We start from the raw sequence: 25,843 nt of genomic DNA on the forward strand, positions 1-25,843 counted from the left end.
CCATGGTACAGATTGTGGTGGAACAACTGAAACTTTATGTACAGTAACATAATCTTAGTACTGGAAATGTTCAGCATCTGTATTCAGAGAAACGAAACTCAACATACTTCAGGTCTAATTAGAGGTCTCTTGTCACCACAGTTTTGTTAACAAGAGATCCTGTGTTAAATTTGATTGGATTTTTCATAAAGGAAAAACATGTACTGATGAGAGCATATTGATGAAGCCAGTGGCTATACTTAATTAGGAGCCTGAGGAGATTTGGTGTGTCACCAAAGACTCTAGCACATTTCTACATAAGTATGGTGGAGAGTGTTCTGACAGATTACATCACCACCTGGTATGGAGGCTGCAATGTGCCGGATCAAAAGAGGTCAGGAGGGCTGTGGGCTTAGCTAGCTCCATCATGGGCACAGGCCTCCCCATCATCAAGGACAGCATCGAAAGATCAAAGTTCAAAGTAAACTTATTGTGGAAGTACATTTATGTCACCATATACAACCCTGAGATTCATTGTCCATCAAGAAGGCAGCATCCATCCTTAAGAACTATCACCATCCAGGACATGCCCTCATTTCATTACTACCATTGGGGAAAACCCACATTCAACATTTTTGGGAACAGCTCTTTCCCTACTGCCGTCAGATTTCTGAATGGTCCATGAACACTGCCTTGCTATTCCTCTTTTGCACTATCTATTTATTGTAACTTTTAATAATGTTTATGCCTTGCACTGTACTGCTGCCACAAAACAACAAATTTCAAGATAAATGTCAGTGATAATAAACCTGATTCAGAATTTATGTAGCTTACGTGGACTTAGTGAGGCGTTTGACAAGGACTGACATTTGTTTCTGTGAATGAGTGACATAAACTGGACATAAAGATGTGCGTAGTGCTGGGATCTGAAACGCATCACTCCCATTTCACACACATCTGCTCTCACCACATCTTCCCGCCACCCCACTAGGAGTAGGGTTCCCCTTGTCCTCACCTACCAGCCCACCACCCTCCGGGTCCAACATATAATTCTTCGTAACTTCCGCCACCTCCAACGGGATCCCACCACTAAGCACACATTTTCCTATCCCCCCCACCACTTTCCGCAGGGATCGCTCCCTACATGACTCCCTTGTCCATTCGTCCCCCCCCATCCCTCCCCACTGATCTCCCTCCCGGCACTTATCCTTGTAAGCGGAACAAGTGCTACACATGCCCTTACACTTCCTCCATCACTACCATTCAGGGCCCCAAACAGTCCTTCCAGGTGAGGCAACACTTCACCTGTGAGTCGGCTGGGGTGATATACTGCGTCTGGTGCTCCCAATCCGGCCTTCTATATATTTGGGAGACCGTTTCGCTGAACACCTATGCTCTGTCCACCAGAGAAAGCAGGACCTCCCAGTGGCCACACATTTTAATTCCACATCCCATTCCCATTCTGATATATCTATCCACGGCCTCCTCTACTGTCAAGATGAAGCCACACTCAGGTTGGAGGAACAACACCTTATATTCTGTCTGCGTAGCCTCCAACCTGATGGCATGAACATTGACTTCTCTAACTTCTGTTAATGCCCACCTCCCCTTCGTACCCCATCTGTTTTTATTTATTCATTATTCTCTCTCTCTCTCTCCCACCCCCCCACCTTTTTCTCCCTCTGTCCCTCTCGCTATACTCCTTGCCCATCCGCTGGGCTTCCCCCCTCCCCCTTTCTTTCTCCCTAGGCCTCCCGTCCCATGATCCTCTCATATCCCTTTTGCCAATCAACTGTCCAGCTCTTAGCTCCATCCCTCCCCCCTGTCTTCTCCTATCATTTCAGAACTCCCCCTCCCCCTCCCACTTTCAAATCTCTTACTATCTCTTCTTTCAGCTATTCCTGACGAAGGATCTCAGCCAGAAATGTCGACTGTACCTCTTCCTATAGATGCTGCCTAGCCTGCTGCGTTCACCAGCAATTTTTATGTGTGTTGCCTGAGGAGGAATTTGTTTAGCCAGAGAGTGGTGAATCTTGGAATTCTTTACCACAGGCAGCTGTAGAGGTCAAGTCATTGGGTATATTTAAGGCAGAAGTTGATGGGTTTGTGATTAGTCATGGGGAGAAGGCCAGAGAATGGGGTTGAGAGAGAAAATTAATCAGCCATGATGACTGGCAGAGCAGATTTGATGATCCAAATGGCCTAATTCGCTCCTATTTCTTACATTCTTATGAAATGGTTCCCCGGTATGATGAAACAGACTCTTGTCTTCACAATCTACCTCATTATGATCTGGCATCTCTGTCTACCTGCAATGCACTTTGTCTGTAATGTGTTGTTCTCTTTATTCTGCATTTTGTTATTGTTTTACCTTCTGTGGTTCAATGCACTGTGTGATGAAATGATCTGCATGAACAGTATGGAAGACAAGCTTTTCATTGTACCTTGGTATATGTGACACTAATAAAGCAATTCCAACCAAATTCAACTGACCCTCCCAGGTCACATAAGAGTTCTGAGAACCATCTGTAATATGAAGTCAGAAACATTATTGGCTGAACTAACAAAAGTTGGTTAATTGGTTTGAGATTAGTACAGATTTTAATTAATTTTAGATCTTAGTTAGTTTTAGATAGTTAGTATAGATCTGTACTACAGACTAAGAGCATGGGTGTTGCCAGACCATAGAATGCATGTCTAGAGTTTTAACCATTTGTATCTCTAGCCCAGATTCTGTGACTGAGTCTGTGAAAGTTACCTTCCTGGCGTGTAAATGAAAGTTAAACTCTTGAAGGAAGCATATAGCATGTATTGGGATATGTTAAAAGTCTAAATATCATAAAATTAGATATTTAGTAAACAGCAAATACTGTAAGTTGTAAGCAAACTGATGATATTAGATACTTCTTTTAAAAAAGTATTATGTTCTGGATTGAAATACTGTCATGAATTCACTCAGAGATTTATCATCTTTCCTCTTTAGCACAGAATAGCTCTCAGGTTTTCTAATATAGCTTGAAGATTAAAAGTGTTATTTTTTCTGCTGTAATGTCACAAATTATTAGCTTTGTAATTGAAAGCGTATTACTTGATTTGTCCTGCATCTAATACAGTTTATAGTATCTCAGGTTCTTCAACATTCACCAGACCAATATTCAGCCACACTGATCCTGGGGGAAAAGAAGAATGCAGAAAGTTTCTTTTCTACAAATGTTAGTAGTTCTTAATTGATTATTCTGTTTCAATTGCTCCAAACAATACAGACCGCACCACCCTCACCGAGTAAAATGTTTTGACCTCTCTTCCAATGTTTGTTTGCAGCAGAGGTAGAGAGTTTATTTTTAATGTGATCCACAGGATACTGGGCTTTAACCTTCCTTGCAGTTCTGTACAAGGATTTGCTTTTACAATCATACATCAGTGTGAAACGTTCAAATGTCTTAAAACTAGATGTTCAATTCAGTAAATAGCAAATAAGTTGCAAGCAAAACATATAGCATACCAATACAATTTGTCCATATTTTAATTCAGATTTTACTTGTTTTATACAATCACACCAATTATTTTTGATCTTTAAGAAAACATGAATAGTTGTTCAGATCTACATTTTAGAAAAGGGTCTATTATCAGGAGTATCATTAGAGATGTCTGCCATGTATTTGACAGGATAATAAGCTTCACTATGTGTGCGGGCTCCCATAAATGTTTATAACTGACTCCTTTAGTCTTATTTTAGTGTGAAAAGTAGCTCTTTCTCATTCCTTCTTTCCTGATTTATGTGGCAATTAGCCAAACTATCAAGGTTTCCTCGTTAGACTGATGTCAGTGTCTTTGTCACTAAGTCTTCAGAACCATTGTGGGTCAATAAAGCCAAAAGCCTCCAAATGTTCAGGAAGTCACTGACTAAAGATATTCTAAAGAATGTTCTTTGTGAACTACTTTATGCTTCTCTTTATTCTTTAAAGGGAATAATTTTACATTTATAATAATGGTTACTGTAAATTGTGACGTTGGTGTGCTTTAAAAGATTATATCAGAGTGACAGAATGCAAGATCCCCACCCCATTGCCATTGCATTTAAGTGCACAAATTGCAATCAAACAACATGGAAAACACGTTATTGAATAGAACATGAGGCAGTCCCTACAAATGACACAGTGTCCTTTTGCTCATTAATATCTCTAATCCTATCTGATTGTTTCATTTACTTGACTAAACTTGGTCAGTAAAGTTATATAAGAATCAGAAATATGAACTGCAGCAAAACTGGTGATTTACTTTACAGACACATCAAATTTACTTTAACTACAAGAGTCTATCACTTAAAAATTAAGTGATTTTGTAGCAATCAGTATGTTCTGGGGAACTTAAGAAAGGAAGCTATTGGTCAGAAAAGAATTGCCATTGCTTTCTACATCAAAGACTTAGAACTCCTCTCTTAGATAGCAGAGCTTCCTTCAATAGCCTCAAAAAATTAATGATTTCTCACTCTTGATCTTGTGAAATTTCCACTTCTTCCAGTCCTTTGAATAAAAGTGTGAATTTTGACACCTGTGGTTGAGAAATAATCGTTTAAGTTGACACGAAAATGCTAAATCCTGGTTATTAACAAAACATCAATGAGGAGGTGTAAACTGTCTGTGAAGACAGGATAGAGTCTTTTGAAATGAGTATTTTAAACTTCAGAACAGGGCAAGAAACTTACCGGCTTTAATGTTTTCAAGCATATTATGGCTTTACGTAAATGACAGCGGCCCAAGTCATGACAAAGATTCTGAAAGTATCCCTGACAGTTAAAAAGTTAGTCTCACAGTATCCCAATTGGAACAATTCATTAGTGAATGTATTGAGAATCTTATAACTTCATAAAACTGTGTAAAACAACAAAATCAGTATGGTCTGTTGTTTATATGAGTCCTACATTTAAATTGTAAGTCTCTAAATGTAATTCTGATTATCAACTGCTTTTACTATGTATAGTATATTCACAGCAAACCAGTATATTCCTCACCCCCAACTTGAAAATATCCTTACCACCCTTCCTACCCACATTGTGTGGAAAAACAATAGAAACACATCTACACTGTTTCTCTAGTTGATCCATAGATATCCAACCAAAATACCAAAGAACAAACGGAGAAGCTCCAAGGAAATTTAACAATCTGATTTTTCTAAATTTCTATGCGGCAATCCTGCAGTGAATTTCTTTGGGTGTTCTCCTTCAGTGAAGGTATTTAAAATATTGGGTTTTTGCAGGGTTTCCCAGAAGTACTCAGTTCAACTAACTGATTAGGTGAACCCCTGTGAGATTTACCCCAGAAACCCCTAAGATACTGAACATATTCATTTTTTTAACAACACACATCAAAAGTTGCTGGTGAACGCAGCAGGCCAGGCAGCATCTCTAGGAAGAGGTACAGTCAACGTTTCAGGCCGAGACCTTTCGTCAGGACTAACTGAAGGAAGAGTTAGTAAGGGATTTGAAAGTGGGAGGGGGAGGGGGAGGGGGAGGGGGAGATCCAAAATGATAGGAGAAGACAGGAGGGGGAGGGATGGAGCCAAGAGCTGGACAGGTGATTGGCAAAGGGGATATGAGAGGATCATGGGACAGGAGATCCGGGGAGAAAGACAAGTGGGGGGGGGGGAAACAGAGGATGGGCGAGGGGTATAGTCAGAGGGACAGAGGGAGAAAAAGGAGAGTGAGAGAAAGAATGTGTACAAAAATAAATAATGGATGGGGTACGAGGGGGGAGATGGGGCATTAGTGGAAGTTAGAGAAGTCAATGTTCATGCCATCAGGTTGGAGGCTACCCAGACGGAATATAAGGTGTTGTTCCTCCAACCTGAGTGTGGCTTCATCCTTACAGTAGAGGAGGCTGTGGATAGACATATCAGAATGGGAATGGGACGTGGAATTCCATGTGGCTATTACGACATTCAAGTTACAATTAAGAATCCAGGCGGATGTTTTCATGTGAAGAATGAACACTTGGAATTCAGAATTATCGACATTGAAATCACAATTAAGAAACCAGATGGATGTTTTCATGTGAAGAATGAACACTTGGAATATGTATCATGAATTGTACAGTATTTCTACTTAGGGAAGTATTGTTAAAGGCAAAGGGGTGAAGAGAGGAAACTGGAACAGAATACTCAAATATTGTGTATGGAAGTCTTTCATTGGTATCTCAAAACAGTTAAAGTTGGTACAAACAACATACATCAAAGTTGCTGGTGAACGCAGCAGGCCAAGCAGCATCTATAGGAAGAGGCGCAGTCGACGTTTCAGGCCGAGACCCTTCGTCAGGACTAACTGAAGGAAGAGTGAGTAAGGGATTTGAAAGCTGGAGGGGGAGGGGGAGATGCAAAATGATAGGAGAAGACAGGAGGGGGAGGGATAGAGCCGAGAGCTGGACAGGTGATAGGCAAAAGGGGATACGAGAGGATCATGGGGCAGGAGGTACTGGAAGAAAGAAGGGGGGGGTGACCCAGAAGATGGGCAAGAGGTATATTCAGAGGGACAGAGGGAGAAAAAGGAGAGTGAGAGAAAGAATGTGTGCATAAAAATGAGTAACAGCTGGGGTACGAGGGGGAGGTGGGGCCTAGCGGAAGTTAGAGAAGTCAATGTTCATGCCATCAGGTTGGAGGCTACCCAGACGGAATATAAGGTGTTGTTCCTCCAACCTGAGTGTGGCTTCATCTTTACAGTAGAGGAGGCCGTGGATAGACATGTCAGAATGGGAATGGGATGTGGAATTAAAATGTGTGGCCACTGGGAGATCCTGCTTTCTCTGGCGGACAGAGCGTAGATGTTCAGCAAAGCGGTCTCCCAGTCTGCGTCGGGTCTCACCAATATATAAAAGGCCACATCGGGAGCACCGGACGCAGTATATCACCCCAGTCGACTCACAGGTGAAGTATGCCTCACCTGGAAGGACTGTTTGGGGCCCTGAATGGTGGTAAGGGAGGAAGTGTAAGGGCATGTGTAGCACTTGTTCCGCTTACACGGATAAGTGCCAGGAGGGAGATCAGTGGGGAGGGATGGGGGGGACGAATGGACAAGGGAGTTGTGTAGGGAGCGATCCCTGCGGAATGCAGAGAGAGGGGGGGAGGGAAAGATGTGCTTATATTCCGTCTGGGTAGCCTCCAACCTGATGGCATGAACATTGACTTCTCTAACTTCCACTAGGCCCCACCTCCCCCTCGTACCCCAGCTGTTACTCATTTTTATGCACACATTCTTTCTCTCACTCTCCTTTTTCTCCCTCTGTCCCTCTGAATATACCTCTTGCCCATCCTCTGGGTCACCCCCCCCCCGTCTTTCTTCCCGGACCTCCTGTCCCATGATCCTCTCGTATCCCCTTTTGCCTATCACCTGTCCAGCTCTCGGCTCTATCCCTCCCCCTCCTGTCTTCTCCTATCATTTTGGATCTCCCCCTCCAACTTTCAAATCCCTTACTCACTCTTCCTTCAGTTAGTCCTGACGAAGGGTCTCGGCCTGAAACGTCGACTGCGCCTCTTCCTATAGATGCTGCTTGGCGTGCTGCGTTCACCAGCAACTTTGATGTATGTTGCTTGAATTTCCAGCATCTGCAGAATTCCTGTTGTTAAAGTTAGTACAAAGATAGTAACATTTTTATTGGAACAGATGTACTATTATTTCAGCTGGTATTGAGTTAAGATAGGCGGTACTGTGCGTGTATAGGGGTTTGTCAAAGTTGTGGATGACATGCTAAATCTGCACAAACTTTGAAGAAAATAGAGCTGTCATACCTTTATTGTAAAGACACTTATGCTTGTAATAACCCTGAGTGGATGCATCATTGTCTTGTATGGAAACACCAATGCTCAAGAATGGGAAAAGTCTACAAAAAGTGGTGGATACAGCCCAGTCTATCAGAGGCAAAGCCTTGTCTATCAATGTGTACATCTGCAAGGGGCACTGCCACAAGAAAGCAGTATCCATCGTCAAGGACCCCCACCATCCAGGCCATGCTGTCTTCTCATTGCTACCATCAGGAAGGAGATAAGGAAAACTCAGGTCCCACACCACCAATAACAGTTATCACCCTTCAAACATCGGGCTCCTGAACTGGCATGAATAGCTTTACTCACATCAACTCTGAAGTGATACCACAGCCTATGGATTTACTTTCAAGGTCTCTACAAATTATGTTCTCAATGCTATTTATCTACCTGTCTATTTGTTTATCTATTTTAATTTGCACAGTTTGTCTTCTTTTGTGCATTGGTTGCTTGCCCGTCTTTCTTTGTGTGTATCTTTCATTGATTCTATTGTATCTCTTTGTTTTACTGTGAATGCCTGCAAGAAAATGAAACTCAATGTAGTATACAGTGACATATACATACTTTGATAATAAATTTACTTAGAACTTTGAATTCTCTCTTTTATTCTGAATCTCAATGTCTCATACATCTGTTATCCCAGTTACATACCTTCCTGCTAAAAAATTATGAAAATTATAAAAACGTTTGTTTAAAATTTGAAAAAAGCTGTAATTAGTCTAGATAAAGTTTAGATGTTATTTACCATTTTGCTGAAGCATTACCTGAAAAAAGTCCTCTCACTTTGTCTCTTTACCTGAAGTTGTTGCATTGGTCACAAAATCCACTTCTTCAATGGCATTGAAAGAGTACATGTCCATAACTGCATCATAGTATAAGTGTAATTGTTTCCTCAACCAATGTACTCCCCTGTGTATTTTTCAGCAACAGTTGCTCGGACATAATCAGCAACTTAGTATATCCTCTCAATGAACTGACATCAATTACAGATCCTCTGCTGCATCCAGGTTTGATCTCATGTAACTCAGAACAAGGATAGAATTGTACCTGGAGCCTTGTTTAGCAAAGCTCAGTGCCACATTGAAAGCTAGGTGCCACATTATGTAAACTTGCCAAGCCATTACTGGAGTCATAGCATCAAACAGTGGCATTTTGTTATCCTGCTAATTAATTATTATAAATTTCCTGGACTGTCCTTTCCAATATTCAAATCAGTAAAGACTTGAGATTGATTCTGAAGGTAAGTCAGTGATCTAAAACATTAACACTGTTTATTTTTTCTCTCAAAGATACTGTATGATTTGAGTATTTTAATAGTTAGTATTGTTATTTTAGGTTTCTAGCATTTACATTATAGTAAAGCTCCAATAATCTGGATATTTTTGAGTACTTCTGGACTAGCAGATGTTCCAGACTAATGGATGCTACTCTGTTAGTACCCAAATTCCACTTTAATTTCACTTTTGTATTCATGTTTTTCAATGGTATAATGAATTTTCCAGTGAGAAATATATAAGTACTCCAAACCCTGGCTCTCTGGTCACAAACCTCTCCTGACTCTTGATGTTCCGAGACCCCAAACCTGATTCACACTGCACACCCAGCCCACAAATCCAGCCCCAGCTCCAGCTACACCACGGACCCTAGGCTCAAATTCAAAGTCAAGTTTACTGTCAAGTGCACAAGTATATTTATGCAAACCGCAATGAAAAACTTCCATAGAGCAGTATCAGACATGTAGCCTCAAATAAGTAGCATTTACAAGAAAAACATAAATTATACACACTTTTAACAGGAAAACACAATTAGAACAAAAAAAAATCATGTCAGTGCTAAGTAGTCAGAGTGTTCATTGTGTTGCTGAACTGTAGTGGTTAGGGTTTTGCTGGTTACTTTGAGAATCAAACGGTTGAAGGGAAGTAGCTGTCTATGAACTGCAGATCAATGAGCGCACCAGTGGCTGAACAACCAGGAATGGCAACCAATCAGATGTTGGATTATTGAAGTGTTGCTGTAGTTTACTTTAATTCCATGAGCTCAATTCACCACTTCATCACTCAGCGACAGCCCGCAATAAGCCAATTTGCAATTTCTTGCTACTCATTCATGATAATCCTACAATAGTGATGTCATCTCTTCCAAATAGCAAAACCCAAGAAAACTGAGGGCACTGATCTCATACAGTCATTGCAGCAGGTATATAAATTTAATTAACACTCACAAAGTGCTGGAGGAACTCAGCAGGCCAAGCAGCATCTATGGAAAAAAGTACAACCAACATTTCGGGCCTGCCAAAGGGTTAGAATTTCTACACTGATCTTGCATCTTTAATGTACAGAATATTCAAAGAAAAAGGATAATAGAAAAATAAAATTATAGATGTCATGAAAATGGGAAAGATGACAAATGACTGAAAGGTTGCATTCAGCATAATATTTTTAAAGGAAGATAAAGTCAAGGTAGAAGGCCTTGGGAGGGAGCCTCATCCAATTATATTGTGATTAAGGGAGAATGTAAAATGCCAAAAGGAAGACTTGGGAATCAAAGCATGTGAAGATCGTAGGACTGTGATTGTTTATGATGCCATAGAGGTGTCGAAAGCTAAGTAAGTAATGTGATAGTTGTGAAGTATTTTAATCAAATTTCCTTGGTTGAATATTTCTTATGTCGATGTAAATATTTGAATAGGTACTTACTTGATCATCATCTATCCCATTTGGCCCAATGTTCTTACAGTTCATATAGGTAAAGCCCTCCCCACTATTGAGCTCACCTACAAATGGCAGGAGCCTCAGGACCCACACCATCAGGTTCTAGAACAGTTATTACCCCTCAACTATCAGGCTCTTGAACCAGAGGGCATTAACTTCACTCGACTTCACTTACCCAGTCACCGAACTGATTCCACAACCAAGGACTCGACAACCCATTTTCTTGATATTTATTGCTTTTTTAAAAATTATTTTGATGTTTTTCTTTTCTCTTTCGTATTTGCAGTTTGTTTTCTTTTGTACATTGGTCGTTTGTCCATCTTCGTTGTGTACATTTTTCACACTGATTCTATTGTGTTTCTGTGTATTCACTGTGAATGCCCACCAGAAACTGATTCTCAGGGTAGACCTAAAGTTAGACCTACACCCATACTTCTGTGGCAATGTATGTGCTACTGGAGATATCATATTTACCTTGTTCCATTGGCAAATTTGAGAAATGTCCCCAGCACTAAATACAATGGTTTCCTAGTCTATAATTAACAGCACAAACATCAGAATCAGAATCAGGTTTATTATCACCGGCACGTGATGTGAAACCTGTTAACTTAGCAGCAGCAGTTCAATGTAATACATAATCTAGCAGAGAGGGAACAATAATAGCAATAAATAAAATAAAACATAATAAATAAACAAGTAAATCAATTGCATGTATTGAATAGATTTTTTTAAATGTGGAAAAAACAGAAATACTATATTTTTTTTTAAAAGTGAGGTAGCGTCCAAAGCTTCAATGTCCATTTAGGAATCGGACGGCAGAGGGGGAGAAGTTGTTCCTGAATTGCTGACTGTGTGCCTTCAGGCTTCAGTACCTCCTACCTGATGGTAAAAGTGAGAAAAAGGCATGCCCTGGGTGCTGGACGTCCTTAATAGTGGACGCTGCCTTTCAGAGACACTGCTCCTGAAAGATGTTCTGGGTACTTTGTAGTCTAGTCTCCAAGATGGAGATGACTAGATTTACAACCTTCTGCAGCTTCTTTCGGTCCTGTGCAGTAGCCCCTCCATACCAGACAGTAATGCAACCTGTCAGAATGCTCTCCAAGGTACAACTATAGAAGTATTTGAGTGTATTTGTTGACATGCCATATCTTTTCAAACTCCTAATAAAGTATAGCCACTGTCTTGCCTTCTTTATGACTACTTTGATATGTTCGGACCAGGTTAGATCCTCAGAGATCTTAACACTGAGGAACTTGAAGCTGCTCACTCTCTCCACTTCTGATCCCTCTATCAGGATTGGTATGTGCTCCTTCATCTTAACCCTCCTGAAGTCCAAAATCAGCTCGTTCATAGGCAGAGTTTCATCATTAAATCAACTCTCCTCAATTTTTATAGCATGTTTTTTCTTAATGATTTCAACAACAGGATGAGTTAAGTTCTGCCTTAACTGCTGGAGAAAAAAAAACTGAATGATGGTTATAAATGGGTGTTGTATTTGTTCCAGTTGGTTACTGTGTTTTCAGCAAAGCTTATCAGAATCTTAATGTCAAGAATTCCAAGTTAACACAAATATCTCGCTTTTCTGAAATAAGCAAGAATGATCTAGCCCAAGCATTCCTTAATAGCAATCTTTTATTTTTAAAAAAAGAGGTTGGTCTGTAATATCATACTGATCTGGAACTGCAGTAAATCAGACAGCAGCGAGAGATTGTTTTAATATATGTATAACTGTGGTCAAGTATTGCAATGGGAAGCCACAGAGCCTTTTTTTTCATCAATTCTGAAAAATTTATGGTGCAACCAACACAAAGGGGACATCTGTTTACCACGGTCAGATTGAAATGTCTTTGAAGGGAATGGGTGGAATAATAATAACAGAGTTTCACTCTTCTTATAAATGGCCACAGAAATGGGGAGGGGGAAGGGATGTTATTCGGTCTCCTCTTGTGAATCCAACTCAAAATGCCTTCCTCTAATTTGTTGAATTGAGATCTTTCCCCACTCTGCTTCAGCCAAATGTCTAGAAAACATAAGTGGAAACAATGAACTGTGTGTCATTTTTATTCCTTGGAAAAAGTGAGTTGAATACTAGAAAGTTATTTTCTTGGAAATATTTAAGGAATTATTTCATCCTGGTGAAACAAAGAACCTACATCACAGATAAGGCCCTCGTCTGCTAAACAGAATCCTCGTAGCATAATCTATAGTTTCTCTTAACAGTTGTTTCTAAATTGGTGTCATAATTGGCACCTTGTTTCAGAGACAAGATAAGGTGACAGCTATAAAAAGGACAAGGTTCTTTTAAGCGATTAATTGGAACAGAAGCTTTGATGTAAAACAATTCACCTAAATAGAGATCTGACTTTTCACAGATCACAGTCATCTTTCCTTATGTATGCATTCAGCTGATTTCAAGGTGGTTTCTCAAGACAGAGCATTTGTTTTGGAAATTAGAAATGTTCCTCAGCACTGCAACAGAATTTTGTAGAAAAGATGCATGGATATATTTAATGCTTTAATTTAATAAATAATTTAATGCTTCTATGACCACCTGCTCAGATGGTCTCAATCATCATAAAATGAGCAAATAAATCATAGAATAAATATCCTTCCTGTGCATTCTTGATAGTATCCATCTGTGTATTTGCCTTTTAATTTTGTATTTCTTTATGCATTTAGCTATTGTCTTGCTTACTTTTATAAAATAACTTAATTTTTGCAATGGTTAATTGTTAAATTGCAAATAATGAGTATTAAGCAAAACATATATAAGAAATGGAACTGCAGACTGGCACAATGGCATCACAGTTAACAGCACCGTCTCACAGCCCCAGACATTCAGTTTTGATCTTGACCTTGACTGCAGTCTGTGTGTACTTTACATATTCTCCCTGAGACAGCATGGATTTCCCCTGGGTGCTCTGATTTGTCAAAGATGTGTAAGCTAGTAAGTGAAGTGACACTGCTTAGAATGGTGGCTGGCACAAATGCAGAGGGATAAAAGCCTTGCTCCCATGCCGTAAGACTCTCACTCAAATAGAGAAAAAATTTAAGCAGTATAATTTTAAAGTTATTTTAAAAATGCAATTCTATTGCAATTATATACATATTTTTCAACATGCAATAGTTGGTTTTAATTACCAATATATTACAGTGTATTGCATTGTTACTAATGAAGGAGTAAGAATTTGTGACAGAAATATAGATTTGAAATATTTTATAAATCGTCATTTCATTTATTGCTCTCTTGTTTCTTTGTTTTAGTTTTCTATCTTTTTGTATTTGCACAGTTTTATTGTTTCTGTACACTGATTGTCCACCCTGTTGGTGCAATCTTTCATTTATTATATTATAGATAATGGATTTATTCAGTATTGCCCACAAGAAAATTAATATTGGGGTTGTATAGCAGCATATACGTACTTTGATAATAAATTTACTTTGAAATTTTAAATTTGTAAATGTAACTTCACCAGCACTTAACAACACTGAGAAGACAGGTTGTCCGTGTAGCTCAGCATCCTGTTGTACGGATGTGGTGGTTCCTTCTTAGTCCTGCCCACTCGACCTGGAACACCTTGTGGTCAAGTCTCATCCATTTCATTTCCTGGGGGAGTTCTTGGCCATCACCCTAGTAGCAGTGTACGTTCCACCCTGTTCAACATCAGGCGGGCATGATAGGAGCAGGGCACCATGATCACTGCGATCAACAATCAGTAAAATGTGCACCCTGATGCTTTCCCACTCATTGCAGTGGATTTCAACCAGGCCAGCTAGAAGTTTTTTCTGATCAGCTACCACCACACCACCTACAGAACAGAACAGCCAGCACATTTAACCACTGTTACACCACCATCAAGCACAATTACCGTGTCATCCCACATCTAAACTTTGGCAAGTCCGATCACCTGGCTGTGCTTCTACTTCCAGAGTACAGGCAGAGACTGAAGAATGCAACACCAGTGGTTATGATTTTGGTCTATTTTGCCATGTGCCTTCAAGAACCATGAAACTTTATCCTTATTACTGGACTGCAACATCTTTCCAACCACTGAAATCAGTCTAACTGGCCTGTAATTTCCTTTCTTTGCCTCCCTCCCTTCTTAAAGAGTGGAGTGACATTTGCAATTTGCCAGCCCTCCAGAACCATTCCACAATTAGTGATTCTTGAATGGTTATTATTAATGACTCCACAATCTCTTCAGCTACCTCTTCAGAATCCTGGGGTGTAGTCCATCTGGTTCAGGTGACTTATCTAGCTTTGGACCTTTCAGCTTCCCAAACCCCTTTGCCTTAGTAATAACAACTACACCCACCTCTTGCCCCCAGGCGCTCCAGTGTACAGTTGCAAAATACTTATTAAGTTTGTCTGCCATTTCTCTGTCCTCCATTACTACCTGTCCAGCATCATGTTTCAGTGGTCTAATATCCACCCTCACTTTGCTTTTACTCTTTATATATATGAAAAACATTTTGTATCTTTTTTTTATATTATTCTTACCTTCTTATTTCATCTTTTCTCTCCTGATGGCTTTTTAGTTGCCTTCTGTTGGTTTTTAAAAAGTTCCCAATCCTCCTCTCTTTTGCTTTTATGCTGCCTTTGACTACCCTTATCAGCCACAGTTGCCTCATCCTCCCTTTAGAATACTTCTCTATCTTTGGGATGTATCTATCCTGTGCCTTTTGAATTGCCCCCAGAAACTCCAGTCTTTGCTGTTCTGCCATCATCCCTGCTAGTGACCCCTTACAATCAACTTTGACCAGCTCCTTTCTCTCTTGCTTCTTGTAATTTCCTTTACTCCGCTGTAATACCGATACATCTGACTTTAGTTTCTGCCTCTGAAACTGCAGGCTGAATTCTATCATATTATGATCACTACCTCCTAAGAGTTCCTTTATCTTAAGCTCCCTAATCAAAACTGTTACCAAGTCCAAAATTGCCTTTCCCTAGTGAGCTCAAACACTGGATGCTCTAAGAGGCTATCCTGTAGCCATTCTACAAATTCTTTCTCTAGGAATCCAGCACCAACCTGATTTTCCTAATCTACCTGCATATTGAAATCCTCCAAGACTCTCTTAACATCATCCTATTATCATGTCTTTTCAATCTCCCATTGTAATTTGTATCCCACTTTCTGGTTACTGGTCAGAGGCCTGATTAGAACTTCCATCAGGGTTTTTTTTACATGAGATGTGTATCCTTGGATGTTAAGCTTTCAGCTATGTTGTTTGCCCTGCAAACTAAGACACACAATAATTGAGAAGCTAAACAACCGCTTTGCTCAGTGTGACAGGGACAACAACAAACCAGAGATGAAGGCCTTGACACTGAAGAGCAACATGAGGTAAAAACATACTCTCAGCAGTATCAACATATGCAGAGCAGCTGGACCAGGCAGTCGGTGTACCCGGGTGGGTCCTCAGGGGCTATATTGACCAGCTGCCTGAGGTTTTTACTGAAATCTATAACCTCTCTCTCTGTCCCTTGCTGTGGTCCCTGCATGCTTTAAAACAACTACCATCATATCAACCCCAAAGCAGTCAGCAGCAACCCCCATAGCCGCCAAGTGCCTGGAGAGACTGGTTATGTCCCACATTAAGAATGCCATCCCTGCTACTCTGGACCAGCACCACTTTGCCTATAAGGCAAATGGACCAACCAAAGACACCAACTCCATCACTCTCCACGTCGTACTGGAGCATACGGACAGCTATGACAGAATGCTTTTTATTGACTGCAGTTCAACCTTCGATATCGTAGTTCCCAACAAATTGAATTTTTAACTACATAATCTGGGACTTAATACATCAATTTGCAACTGGATTCTGGACTTCCTTATCAATCGCACCCAGACAGTCAGACTAGGTAAGTGCACACCAGTCTCCCTGACCCTGAACACTGGTACACCACAGGGATGGTACTAAGCCCACTCCTTCCCACCCATAACTGTACCCCTGCCTATGACACCACCCCTCCATCAAATCTGCCGATGACGCTGCAGTGATTGGATTAATTACAAATAACAATGAAACAGCATACAGAGAGGAAGTGCAGAAAATGTTCGAATGGTGCCGTAACCATGATGTTTCATTCAACATAAAAACAACAAAGATGATTATCACTTTCAGGAAATCAAGAAGGTATGAACAAGCTTCACTGATCTTAAATGGTGAAGCACCAAAGAGTCTCCAGCTTTAAATTCTTGGGAGTGAACGTCACAGAGGAGTTCTCTGTGACCAACACCACCTCCTTGACAGTGAGAAGGCTCAGCAGTGCCTATACTTTCTCAGGAGTTTTAAGCTCTGCCTCAAAAGCTGCTGGTAAACTTTAACTGATATACCATTGAGAGCATACTGACTTACTGCACAGCAGTACGGTACACCAGCTGCAACAAGATTCACCATAAAACAATTCAACATATGATCAGGACTGCACAGAACATCAATGGGACACAACTACCAGATACGAAACCATCTACAACTCATGATGTCTATGATGGGCTTACAAAATTGTAAAGGACTCATCCAGAGAACCACTTGCTACAGCTTCACCCCTGTTAGGTTGTCCATTCCCCCTCCCCACCCCCAACAGTATCCAAAGCTGAATATTTATTACTGAGGGGAATGGACACACAGGTCCTGTGTACTGAATGCCATTCCCTCTCCCTGTCCTGACAGTCATCAGGTGTCTGACCTTTGCAGCTCTGGGGTGGCTGCCGACATGTAGATCCTATCACCCCCCCCCCAAATCTACTGAATGAACTGAAGATTGTTGAGCTGCTGCTCCAGTTCTTTGACAAGGCTTCTAATGATCTGCAGCTCGATGCACTTTGGGCAGGTGTAGTTTTCAGAAAGGATGGAGATCTTCCAGAGTTCTCATATCTCACACAAAGACCACATCATCAACTCGAGACCCATTCTCAGTGCACTAGCTATGTTCTAATAGACAACAGAAAGAGGGGAAAAATCTTACTAGTAATTTACTTAGCACCTCTGCCTGTGCTTGCCTATGCCTTTTGAGCTATAGCCTAACCACTCTAACAATAGTCACGCTGCTTACACCTCACTTATTTTTATTGGCCTTTATCAAGTGCCTAAAACAGGGGTGGCCAACCTTTCACATTCCATGCGTCAATTTTTTCACGCACAAGTTCTATATTAACATTTTTACAAGAATTGAATGGGGGTACAAGAGTTGTATGGCGCATCTGAACCCGTGAGTGAAAAAACAGATGCATGGAATGTAAAAGGTTCGCCACCCCGGCCTAAAAGATCATTATCATTGCAGCCCGCCAAAATGTACCAAGCCCCTGACCTCTTTTGAAACCTCGTACCACCTCCACTAATCACGTGACTAGTCTTAATGACTGCAGCCCAGCAAAAAGATCTCTTTCCTCGACATTTTAGATTATTTGTCACAACTACCTACTACCTTGTCAGTCTCCTGGGGTATTCCACAGGGTACCAATGGATAAGAGGTAAATTATTTAGGGTATGCAGACATGGCTTATTTGCTATTTTAAAGTCATGCTTATTGTTCCTTTTAGGTTTCTTTAGATTCATACATAGATATCTATAATCTATTCTGTACAACTGTAATAGAACCTTTCTTATTACACCCTCTTATTTAAGCATACATAAGCTTTTAGTATATTAATTTATTTAAATTTCTAAAATGTGTCTGAAATAGAAATATGAAGTTCATTCTGCTCTGAGCCAGTGATGGTAGGGATTCTGTACAGTGTTTCCCTAAACCAGATGTCAATTAACAAGACCTCCAAAACATCTGATTAGCTGCATTAATCATCTTTGGTCAGTCCTACAAAGTAGATTCTAAATATCAAAATACTGTAAATATCCATTACGTTCTGCAAGACCAGTTGTTATCATGTGTCTCTGACTGTATATTTATGCAAAATTCATTCACAAAGACAATTTCCAAATTTCAACAATTGAAATAAGCAACCTAAGACCTCTTTTTTGGCTTCCCAGTAAATATTTGCCATTGTAAGTAAATGAGATTGATTTGATTTTTAATCCACTTAAATTTAATAGGGAATTAACTGTCATGTACATCATGTTTTCTCAAAATTTAACCAGTTTGAGTACCAATGGGAGGATATATATAACACAAAGTTATATTTTGTTATTTGTTATTTATATATGCTTGGAATTATATTTATATGCCAAATAGCAATAAGATCAGATGCAAATTTCAACATTTAGAAGGACATAAAATTTGAAAAATACTTTCCATGTGAAGAACAAAAATGTATTGCACTGAAACTTTTCATTATAATCTACCAAACCTATTTACCTCCTTCAAGAAATAGAATATGCAAACAGATTATCGTTGGACTGCCACCTGCAAATCACACCAAGGACACTCAGAAAACACCCAAGGACAACTACTGTCAGAGCTATACTCATGGACAACAAACAGAGCAGGTAGGACTCTTTATTTTCACTGAACATTCAAATACACAGAACACTTAACACAAATTTTATCAGTAATCCAGGAAGTGAATTTGTATTCATGGCCTTCCCAAGTGCTTTACAACCAATGAAATGTTCTTTTGAAATTTAAACAAAACTTCCCAAAACCTTTGAAGTACAGCTTTGCTTTTAAATAATTTTTAAATATGATATGATCTCTAGGATAAAGTTGACATTGGTAAATTTTACTGAATATACTAGTGAGATTAGGGCCAGATTTCAGAGCTGACACTAATTTTTTGACCATGGAAAAGCAAACCTTTGAATGGAGACTAAAGTAAAAATTTAACTGTATCCTGTTAGTGTACACTCACACACAAATTAACTGCAGTGTTTGTTTCAAATATAAATCGCAGCTAATTCAAGTAACAGGTTTTTACAATTTACTAGTCTGAATGACATTACATTTCTATTATTTCCCCATTTTGGACACTAGCTTCTTTTGAATAAGCATCAAGTTCTTGAAGGACTCATTTATAGCAGATCTTAGAATCTACTACATATGCAGGTCCTGAATTGCTTTTAGTTATGTTACAGCCGGTAAAATATGAATGGCTACCTTGTTAAAACATATATAAAACTATTTCCATCATTTATACACATACCATGGTATTATACAATGACTCCAGTGTGGCAATGACTCTGGTCTGAGAACCATGAAAAATTCCATTGTTCTTTCAAAGATAGATTTTCATTAATACATGCTGTAAAGAATGCACAATTGCAAGGTATAGCTCCACTAACTTGGCCAAATCAACTCTGGAATTCCCTCCCCAACTTCACCATATCCCTAAAGATACTTATTAACACTTACTCCTCTAGCCAAGATGTTTGGTCATTAGCTGAACAATGCCCTCAGAGGCAGCAGTCAAATGTTGCTCACTAATGCTGTGTGAAACACCTTGGAACCTTTTTGAATACATCATTTACATAAACTGTAAAGTAGTATCAGACCTCTGACATTTATGGAACGTCAGTGTAATTCAGTAGACAGTCATTTAAAAGTGGTAAAAGTTTATTTTAAAAAAGACAAAACAAGAATAGTCAAACTTACATTACTGACAAATATACACACACACAATTAAAAAAGAATACATTAATGTGCTAGCAGAACATTTCAAATGTAACTGTGGACAGAAGCATCGGGGAACCAGTACACAAGTTTCCAAAAGACAGATTCCTAGCATCAATAAGTACATATACACCTAACCTTGTTTTTCTGCACAATTCTAATTCAGTCTTCCTTCACTGAAGGTAGATACTGTGGACCCTGTTACCAGTAAAAACTAACTCCAAAACAATCCCTTTAAGGGATTATAACCTTTGTAAACCACTAGAATTAGAATGTTTACATGTTTAATCATGTGTGCACGATTTTATTTCCCCTCAACCTTGTAAAAAAAAGTTAAATGTTGTGCTTTGTAGAAGCGCTTTCACTTTTCTGTTACTAAGAAACCCGAATACCTCTTTACCCAGAGACGCAATTAGAAATTCATGATAGTATCTAACACAGCTAAGCTTAACATAGGGTATTGGCCAATTGTATTACTCCCAATGCTATTTTTGTTCCGTTTCTTTAAGCATATCTCCTCGTTCATATCATATTACTGCATTTGCTATCGGGTCAATATTGTTCATTAAAGGCAGTGATGACAAGCTACTGGCTCCAAAACGGAAAACCAATGTCCATCCCCAAACAAGGCAGCTTTGTTACTTCTGTTCGGTCCTGGTCCGTTCAATTACCACGGCCTCCAAACAGACTTTGAGTATATTGCAGGGGAGGCGTTTTCTGTTCTACAGTTATCTACTTTCTCTGGCAACAAGGGGTTCTGCCCCGCAGGAGTCGAATCCGCGTCGTCGACATCGGAGTACACATCCTCGCTGGAGGCAGTGGATACAGGAGACGGTGCGGAGGAGCTGAGCTGGTCTCTACCTGTGGGGGACGCCAATACGAGGCATACGTCGTCAGGCCCAGGCCACATACTGGGGCTAGTTTCAGCCATTAATTCACCCAGTAAATCCTGAAAGTGATCTTCGCTCAACGGCATAGACTCCAGTAGGTGATTCAGTAAATCGGCAGCCACAGCAGAGTCAATCCCCGGACAGTTTGAAACGAAAGTGTGGACCTCGTGCATGCACTGAATGTAGCCAGCGGCAAACCTCTCATTCGCTTCCTCGTTAAACCTGTCCTTTTCTGCCAACAAGGAGAGAAGGGAGAATTTTTTCCTTAAAAGACATAGCTTTCATTCGCAAAATTACAATTAAAATTTACTGTCCACGTTCTACAAAGGTTATGCGATGTAATTATATTTCCAGTTGATTTAAAACCCTAGGACTTCCAATCTTCTATTTCAACCTTACAAACTACTTACCAATATTCCTGTTGCAAAGTATGTTTTGGACTCGTTTCACCGTCATCTCCAGCACCTCCGCATTCTCCATTTTCGACTGCAGCTGAGAATATTTAGTACATTTTAGTTTCTTTTAAATCATAACTGAAATCTGAAGGACTTTTTTCCCATCAGTACAACTTAAAACTCACTTCCGTATCCGCCAAGATCAGTCTTAATTCTTGCAAGCTCTCGTTAATGCGGGCTCGCCTCTTCTTCTCGATCAATGGCTTGCGAGTCTGCAATCACATAAAGAATCGCCTGGAGTTAGAATGACAATTTTCATGCACAGCCCCTAATTCAGAGTTGCTCTTTTAAATATGCGATCTTACCTTCCGATCTTCTTTGATTGCATAAAAGTCTCCTTCATCCCTGCCAGATCCCGGTTTGCAGGCTGGAGCCATATTGTTTAGGATTCCAACAACCTTCCCAAATATTTCTTTAAATCAAAAAAAATCCTCCCACCAAAGCACGTTTCGCTAGCAGCTGGTACGCGTACAATCTCCTTTTTATTCACTGTACCCTGCCGTTGGCAATCTCTCTATTTATACCCGCTCGTTTGCATTTGAATAGCTGGGGAGCGGCGCGTCCCGAGGACGCCTAAAGGTTATTAGCTTATCCAATGGGAGTGCAGTGCTTTGTGTGCCGTTCAATGCTGCGCTCTGCCTGCCGTCAGGCTCTGGCGAGCCACGTGAGTAAATGGGACTTTTAAAGTTATTTGTTATGCAATTCAGCACAACAGAACTGTACTTTTTTTTAAAACCAAACATTACACCATCCTGCCCTCGCATTCCAAAACGTTAGCTATCAACTGCAGGCCAGTTCGCTACAACCATAATCAGGAAACAAATGGCTTCGCTGTTTACGGGATAAGATGGTGGAGGTTAGGGCAGGAATTTATGTTTTTACACTTCAATGAAGTGTTGGGAAGTAAAACTATTTTAAATATCAAGGCAAATTACGTCTTTTTCCGGGTGAATAGGTATAAGTTTAAAAAACATTACATTAATTAGATGATTTGAGAGGTTTAATTTTAATAACTTTTAAGAAAAAGATGAGGCCGGTAGTAGAAATTAAGGAAAACCAAAAAGAAAAGCCCATTCCTCTGCTTCGGAAAAGAATCTATTTCTGGGTACGTAGGTGAATTGTAACATGATGCTGATAGTTAGCAGCTGTACTCTTTCGCCAGAATGAAACAAATAAGAGCATTAGCTGGTCTCGAAGGAGCAAGCGACAGGTGTTGGCTCTTGTTGCATTTGTTTTCGTCTTTTACTTCCAGTGCCATGTATCTGTCATATTTATTATATCCAATCTACATCCATCCAACCCTTTTCCTGCACTGATTTCTGCAAAAGTGATTTGCTAGGGACGTAATCAGCATAAGTCATTTATCCCCTATTTTAAAGATTACACTCTTGTCAGATCAATTATGTAAATCGGCCCCTTTTAACTACCACTTATCCAGTTTTATTGGAGCAGTAAACACACAATATTGTCTGGCATTCCCACTCCAAAGAATAAGCCTGAAAGCAGTGAAAAAAAAGTGTTTTGCATACTTCGGCAGGAACCTCAAAAATGACTCTAAAAGTCGTTCAGAGATGTGTTACTGGGATACAATAGAAATGTCTTCGCATTCGCTCAGGTTCTGCTGCACGTTCACTCGGTGCTTCTACCGTACAATCCTCTTTAACTGCGATTTATGTCGTGGCTAGCGGTTGGTGAGATTGAAATACCATTCGAGTACAGTTTCAGCTCCATTTTTAATATATAATGTCATGGGGAGGCATCGCAATCTTGGTGGCATAATCTCTTCCTGCTGTACGTTTTGCACGCTGAATGTTGTTATGACAGTCTTTGTCCATTTCTCAACATCGGTGGGTATAATAAAAAGACAAACAACACAATGATAGGTTAGGTTTCACACGATTTGTGTCCCCAGTACATTAACATCATACCACAAATCAGAAGGATTTACGTGGTTTACGGGAGATGTTCGTTATGTAAGTATTATTCTCAGAAAACAAGAAAAGTGAGTTATTTCATATTTAGACATTGCTTGGAGAGAAACTAAAACGTTTACTGTGGAAGCAGTTTAGTGTACTCGGGGATGAGATATATTCCACAACCAACAGGAAAATTACGATTCAGAGCTTTATTTCTCTCTCTCTCGTTGGAAAGATTGGCTCCTTGCCATGAACGTAATTGGGCTCAGTCATTATGCAACCTGGTCTGCGGATCTTGCAGCTGTCGTTGAAATCTTTTGTTTAGAGCGAGCAGGCGTACCCGATTCTCGTTTTCAATATATTTCATCAGTATTCAAGAATGGTTGGCTTGGAAAATAATTCTGATAATAGAGGGGAACACTGTGTGCCTCCCACCGAATACGTTTCAGGGGTTGCTTGCTAAATGCACCTGCGAATATATGCCTCTAAATGGTTTTCAAACATTTAGCAGCAACGAGATATTTTAATTAATCTGAACCCACATACTGTAATTGTGTGAAGTTTTAAATTGTGTTAGCGCGGTATATGGGATGGTATAGGACTGTCGCTGTAAAATTCATTCGAAGGAGTAAAAGAAACGCCAAATGCCTCTACAGTACTTGCAATGGTTTGCAGCAAAGTAATAATGTGGGTTTGGGGATAAATCTTGACTAAATACCCGAGATATTTGTCATGTGCATGCACTAGTTTAAAACATAAATAATAAAGCATTATCTTCTGATGTGGTACCGTGTAGTTCGATAAGACCAGTCAGACAACAATCGCGAGGATTCGCGACGTCGAGCAAGCAATTGTCATTTCCAGCCGCGGCTATTCACAATGAGCAAGGAGCTAAAGCTTCGCTTAACGGAAGGGCGGGGCAAGGCCAAGGCCATTGACTGCCTGTCTAACTCATTCACCAGCATAGTGTATGCAATCATTACTGGCTAAATATCCAAAAGATTTAGCCCGCTATTTATTCCGCAGGCTCCACAATATCGCTTCAGAAAATAAAACGGGGAAAATTGGGAAATGGGAAGTGTCATCTTCAGTGCAGTTCTGGAATATGCAAGGTGGGAAAATAATGTACAATATGAAAACAGCCTCGCTCAGTGTTCTCTATGAGTTTTACGGTGATTCCGAACTCAAGTAGAGCAAGAGCAGCTTATATATGTACTGCACTTACATCGTAGCAAAGCTACGCAGAGTTTTTCAAGCAAAGGTTATGAAACAAAATATGATCTCGAGCTACAGGAGAGGGGAGAGGAGCAGATGGCCAGAACGTTCGTCAAAGATACAGATTACAAGGACGAAGGAGAGGTAATGGGGACGAGAGAATATTGTGGTGGAATTTCCAAAACTTGGTGCCCGGGCCTCTGAGGGATTGTTGCCAACAGGAAATTAATCATATTCAGGAGTAATTAAGAATCCAATATTGGAGAGCGACTGTATCCCGGGAATGAGGCGGGTTAAACGGTTTACAGTGGGAGAGAGAGGACCATGAAGGGACTGGAAGACAAAGTTGGAAATTTTACAGCGGGCCACTGTCTGATCAGAAATAATTGGTTCAGCTCTGAGATGTTGATGAACAGGATTGACTGCAATTTAGGAGGTCGGCAGCAGGTTTGGGTGACCTGGCGTTTATAACAAGGGAGTCATGTATTAGAGTAATCATGGCAAAGGCATTAATAAAGATGAGCTAAGACAGGGTGGAACCGGGTCTAGTTACTGATGTGGAAATAAGAGGAGCTGGTGATAAAGTCGTCCCATACTCACCGGATCAACACTGTTCGCTACCAATGCTTCATATTCAGACCAACCTTAAGGTTAGCGATAAGCTTGTGATGGGATCCGAAGGAAATGGAGCAAATCTTCTGCCAAGTTGTACCTGCAGCCGGACTATTCCCGGTCATAGGCTGACAATGCAGCCGTGTGCTAAGGAGAGCGCTAGCCACAAGACACCGGAGCTGCATTAGTGAGACACTGCTCGTGAAGTTCAAAAGAAGCAGCACTAACTTCCACAGATCACTCCGCTCACAGAGACTACAGACCTCCCACTGAAGTTCAAAGTACGTTTATTATCAAAGTACCATATACAACCTTGAGATAATCTTCGTCCAGGCAGCTACAAAACAAAGGAACACACTGGAGTTCGCGAAAAACCCGACACCACAAAGACAATCAAGCACCCTATGTACGGAAAAAGAACCGGAGTGATAGAGCTGAGGATGGGCCAGTTGGTTTACAAACAGAGGCAGTATGTAGATACACGGCTAGCAAGGACAGGCTGATGACAGGGCAAAATTCCACTCAATGGAATGAGTTGCAATGTCAAGGAGGGACAAAATCGAAAAGGGTGTAGAATACAAGACTGAAGGTATTGTATTTGAATGCACGCAGTAAGGCAGATGAATTTGTAGCAAAGTTAGAGGTTGGCGGGTATGACATTGTGGGCATCCTGCAGGTAGATTGGGAA

General features: G+C 40.3%; 1 protein-coding gene across 1 annotated transcript; it reads right to left on the bottom strand.

The window, feature by feature from the left end:
* Positions 1-18,954: 18,954 nt before the first annotated feature.
* LOC134344817 (transcription cofactor HES-6-like) lies at positions 18,955-21,923 on the bottom strand. The gene is made up of 4 exons (XM_063044924.1): positions 21,718-21,923; positions 21,538-21,624; positions 21,368-21,449; positions 18,955-21,189 (listed from the first exon to the last, which is right to left on the bottom strand). The coding sequence occupies exons 1-4, from the start codon at positions 21,787-21,789 to the stop codon at positions 20,735-20,737; spliced, it is 696 nt and encodes a 231-aa protein (XP_062900994.1). The 5' UTR covers positions 21,790-21,923; the 3' UTR covers positions 18,955-20,734.
* Positions 21,924-25,843: the final 3,920 nt, after the last annotated feature.

Source organism: Mobula hypostoma, chromosome 4 (assembly GCF_963921235.1).
Source record: "Mobula hypostoma chromosome 4, sMobHyp1.1, whole genome shotgun sequence".
NCBI classification, from domain to species: Eukaryota; Metazoa; Chordata; class Chondrichthyes; order Myliobatiformes; family Myliobatidae; genus Mobula; species Mobula hypostoma.

What these genes read in the sequence shown, in the direction of transcription:
- LOC134344817 (XM_063044924.1), bottom strand. Translation starts at nt 21,789, where the DNA reads ATGGCTCCAGCCTGCAAACCGGGATCTGGCAGGGATGAAGGAGACTTT. An exon ending in TGATCTTGGCGGATACGGAA is followed by an intron (nt 21,450 to 21,537) that starts GTGAGTTTTAAG and finishes AAATATTCTCAG; the next exon opens with CTGCAGTCGAAAATGGAGAA. An exon ending in ACTTTGCAACAGGAATATTG is followed by an intron (nt 21,190 to 21,367) that starts GTAAGTAGTTTG and finishes CCTTGTTGGCAG; the next exon opens with AAAAGGACAGGTTTAACGAG.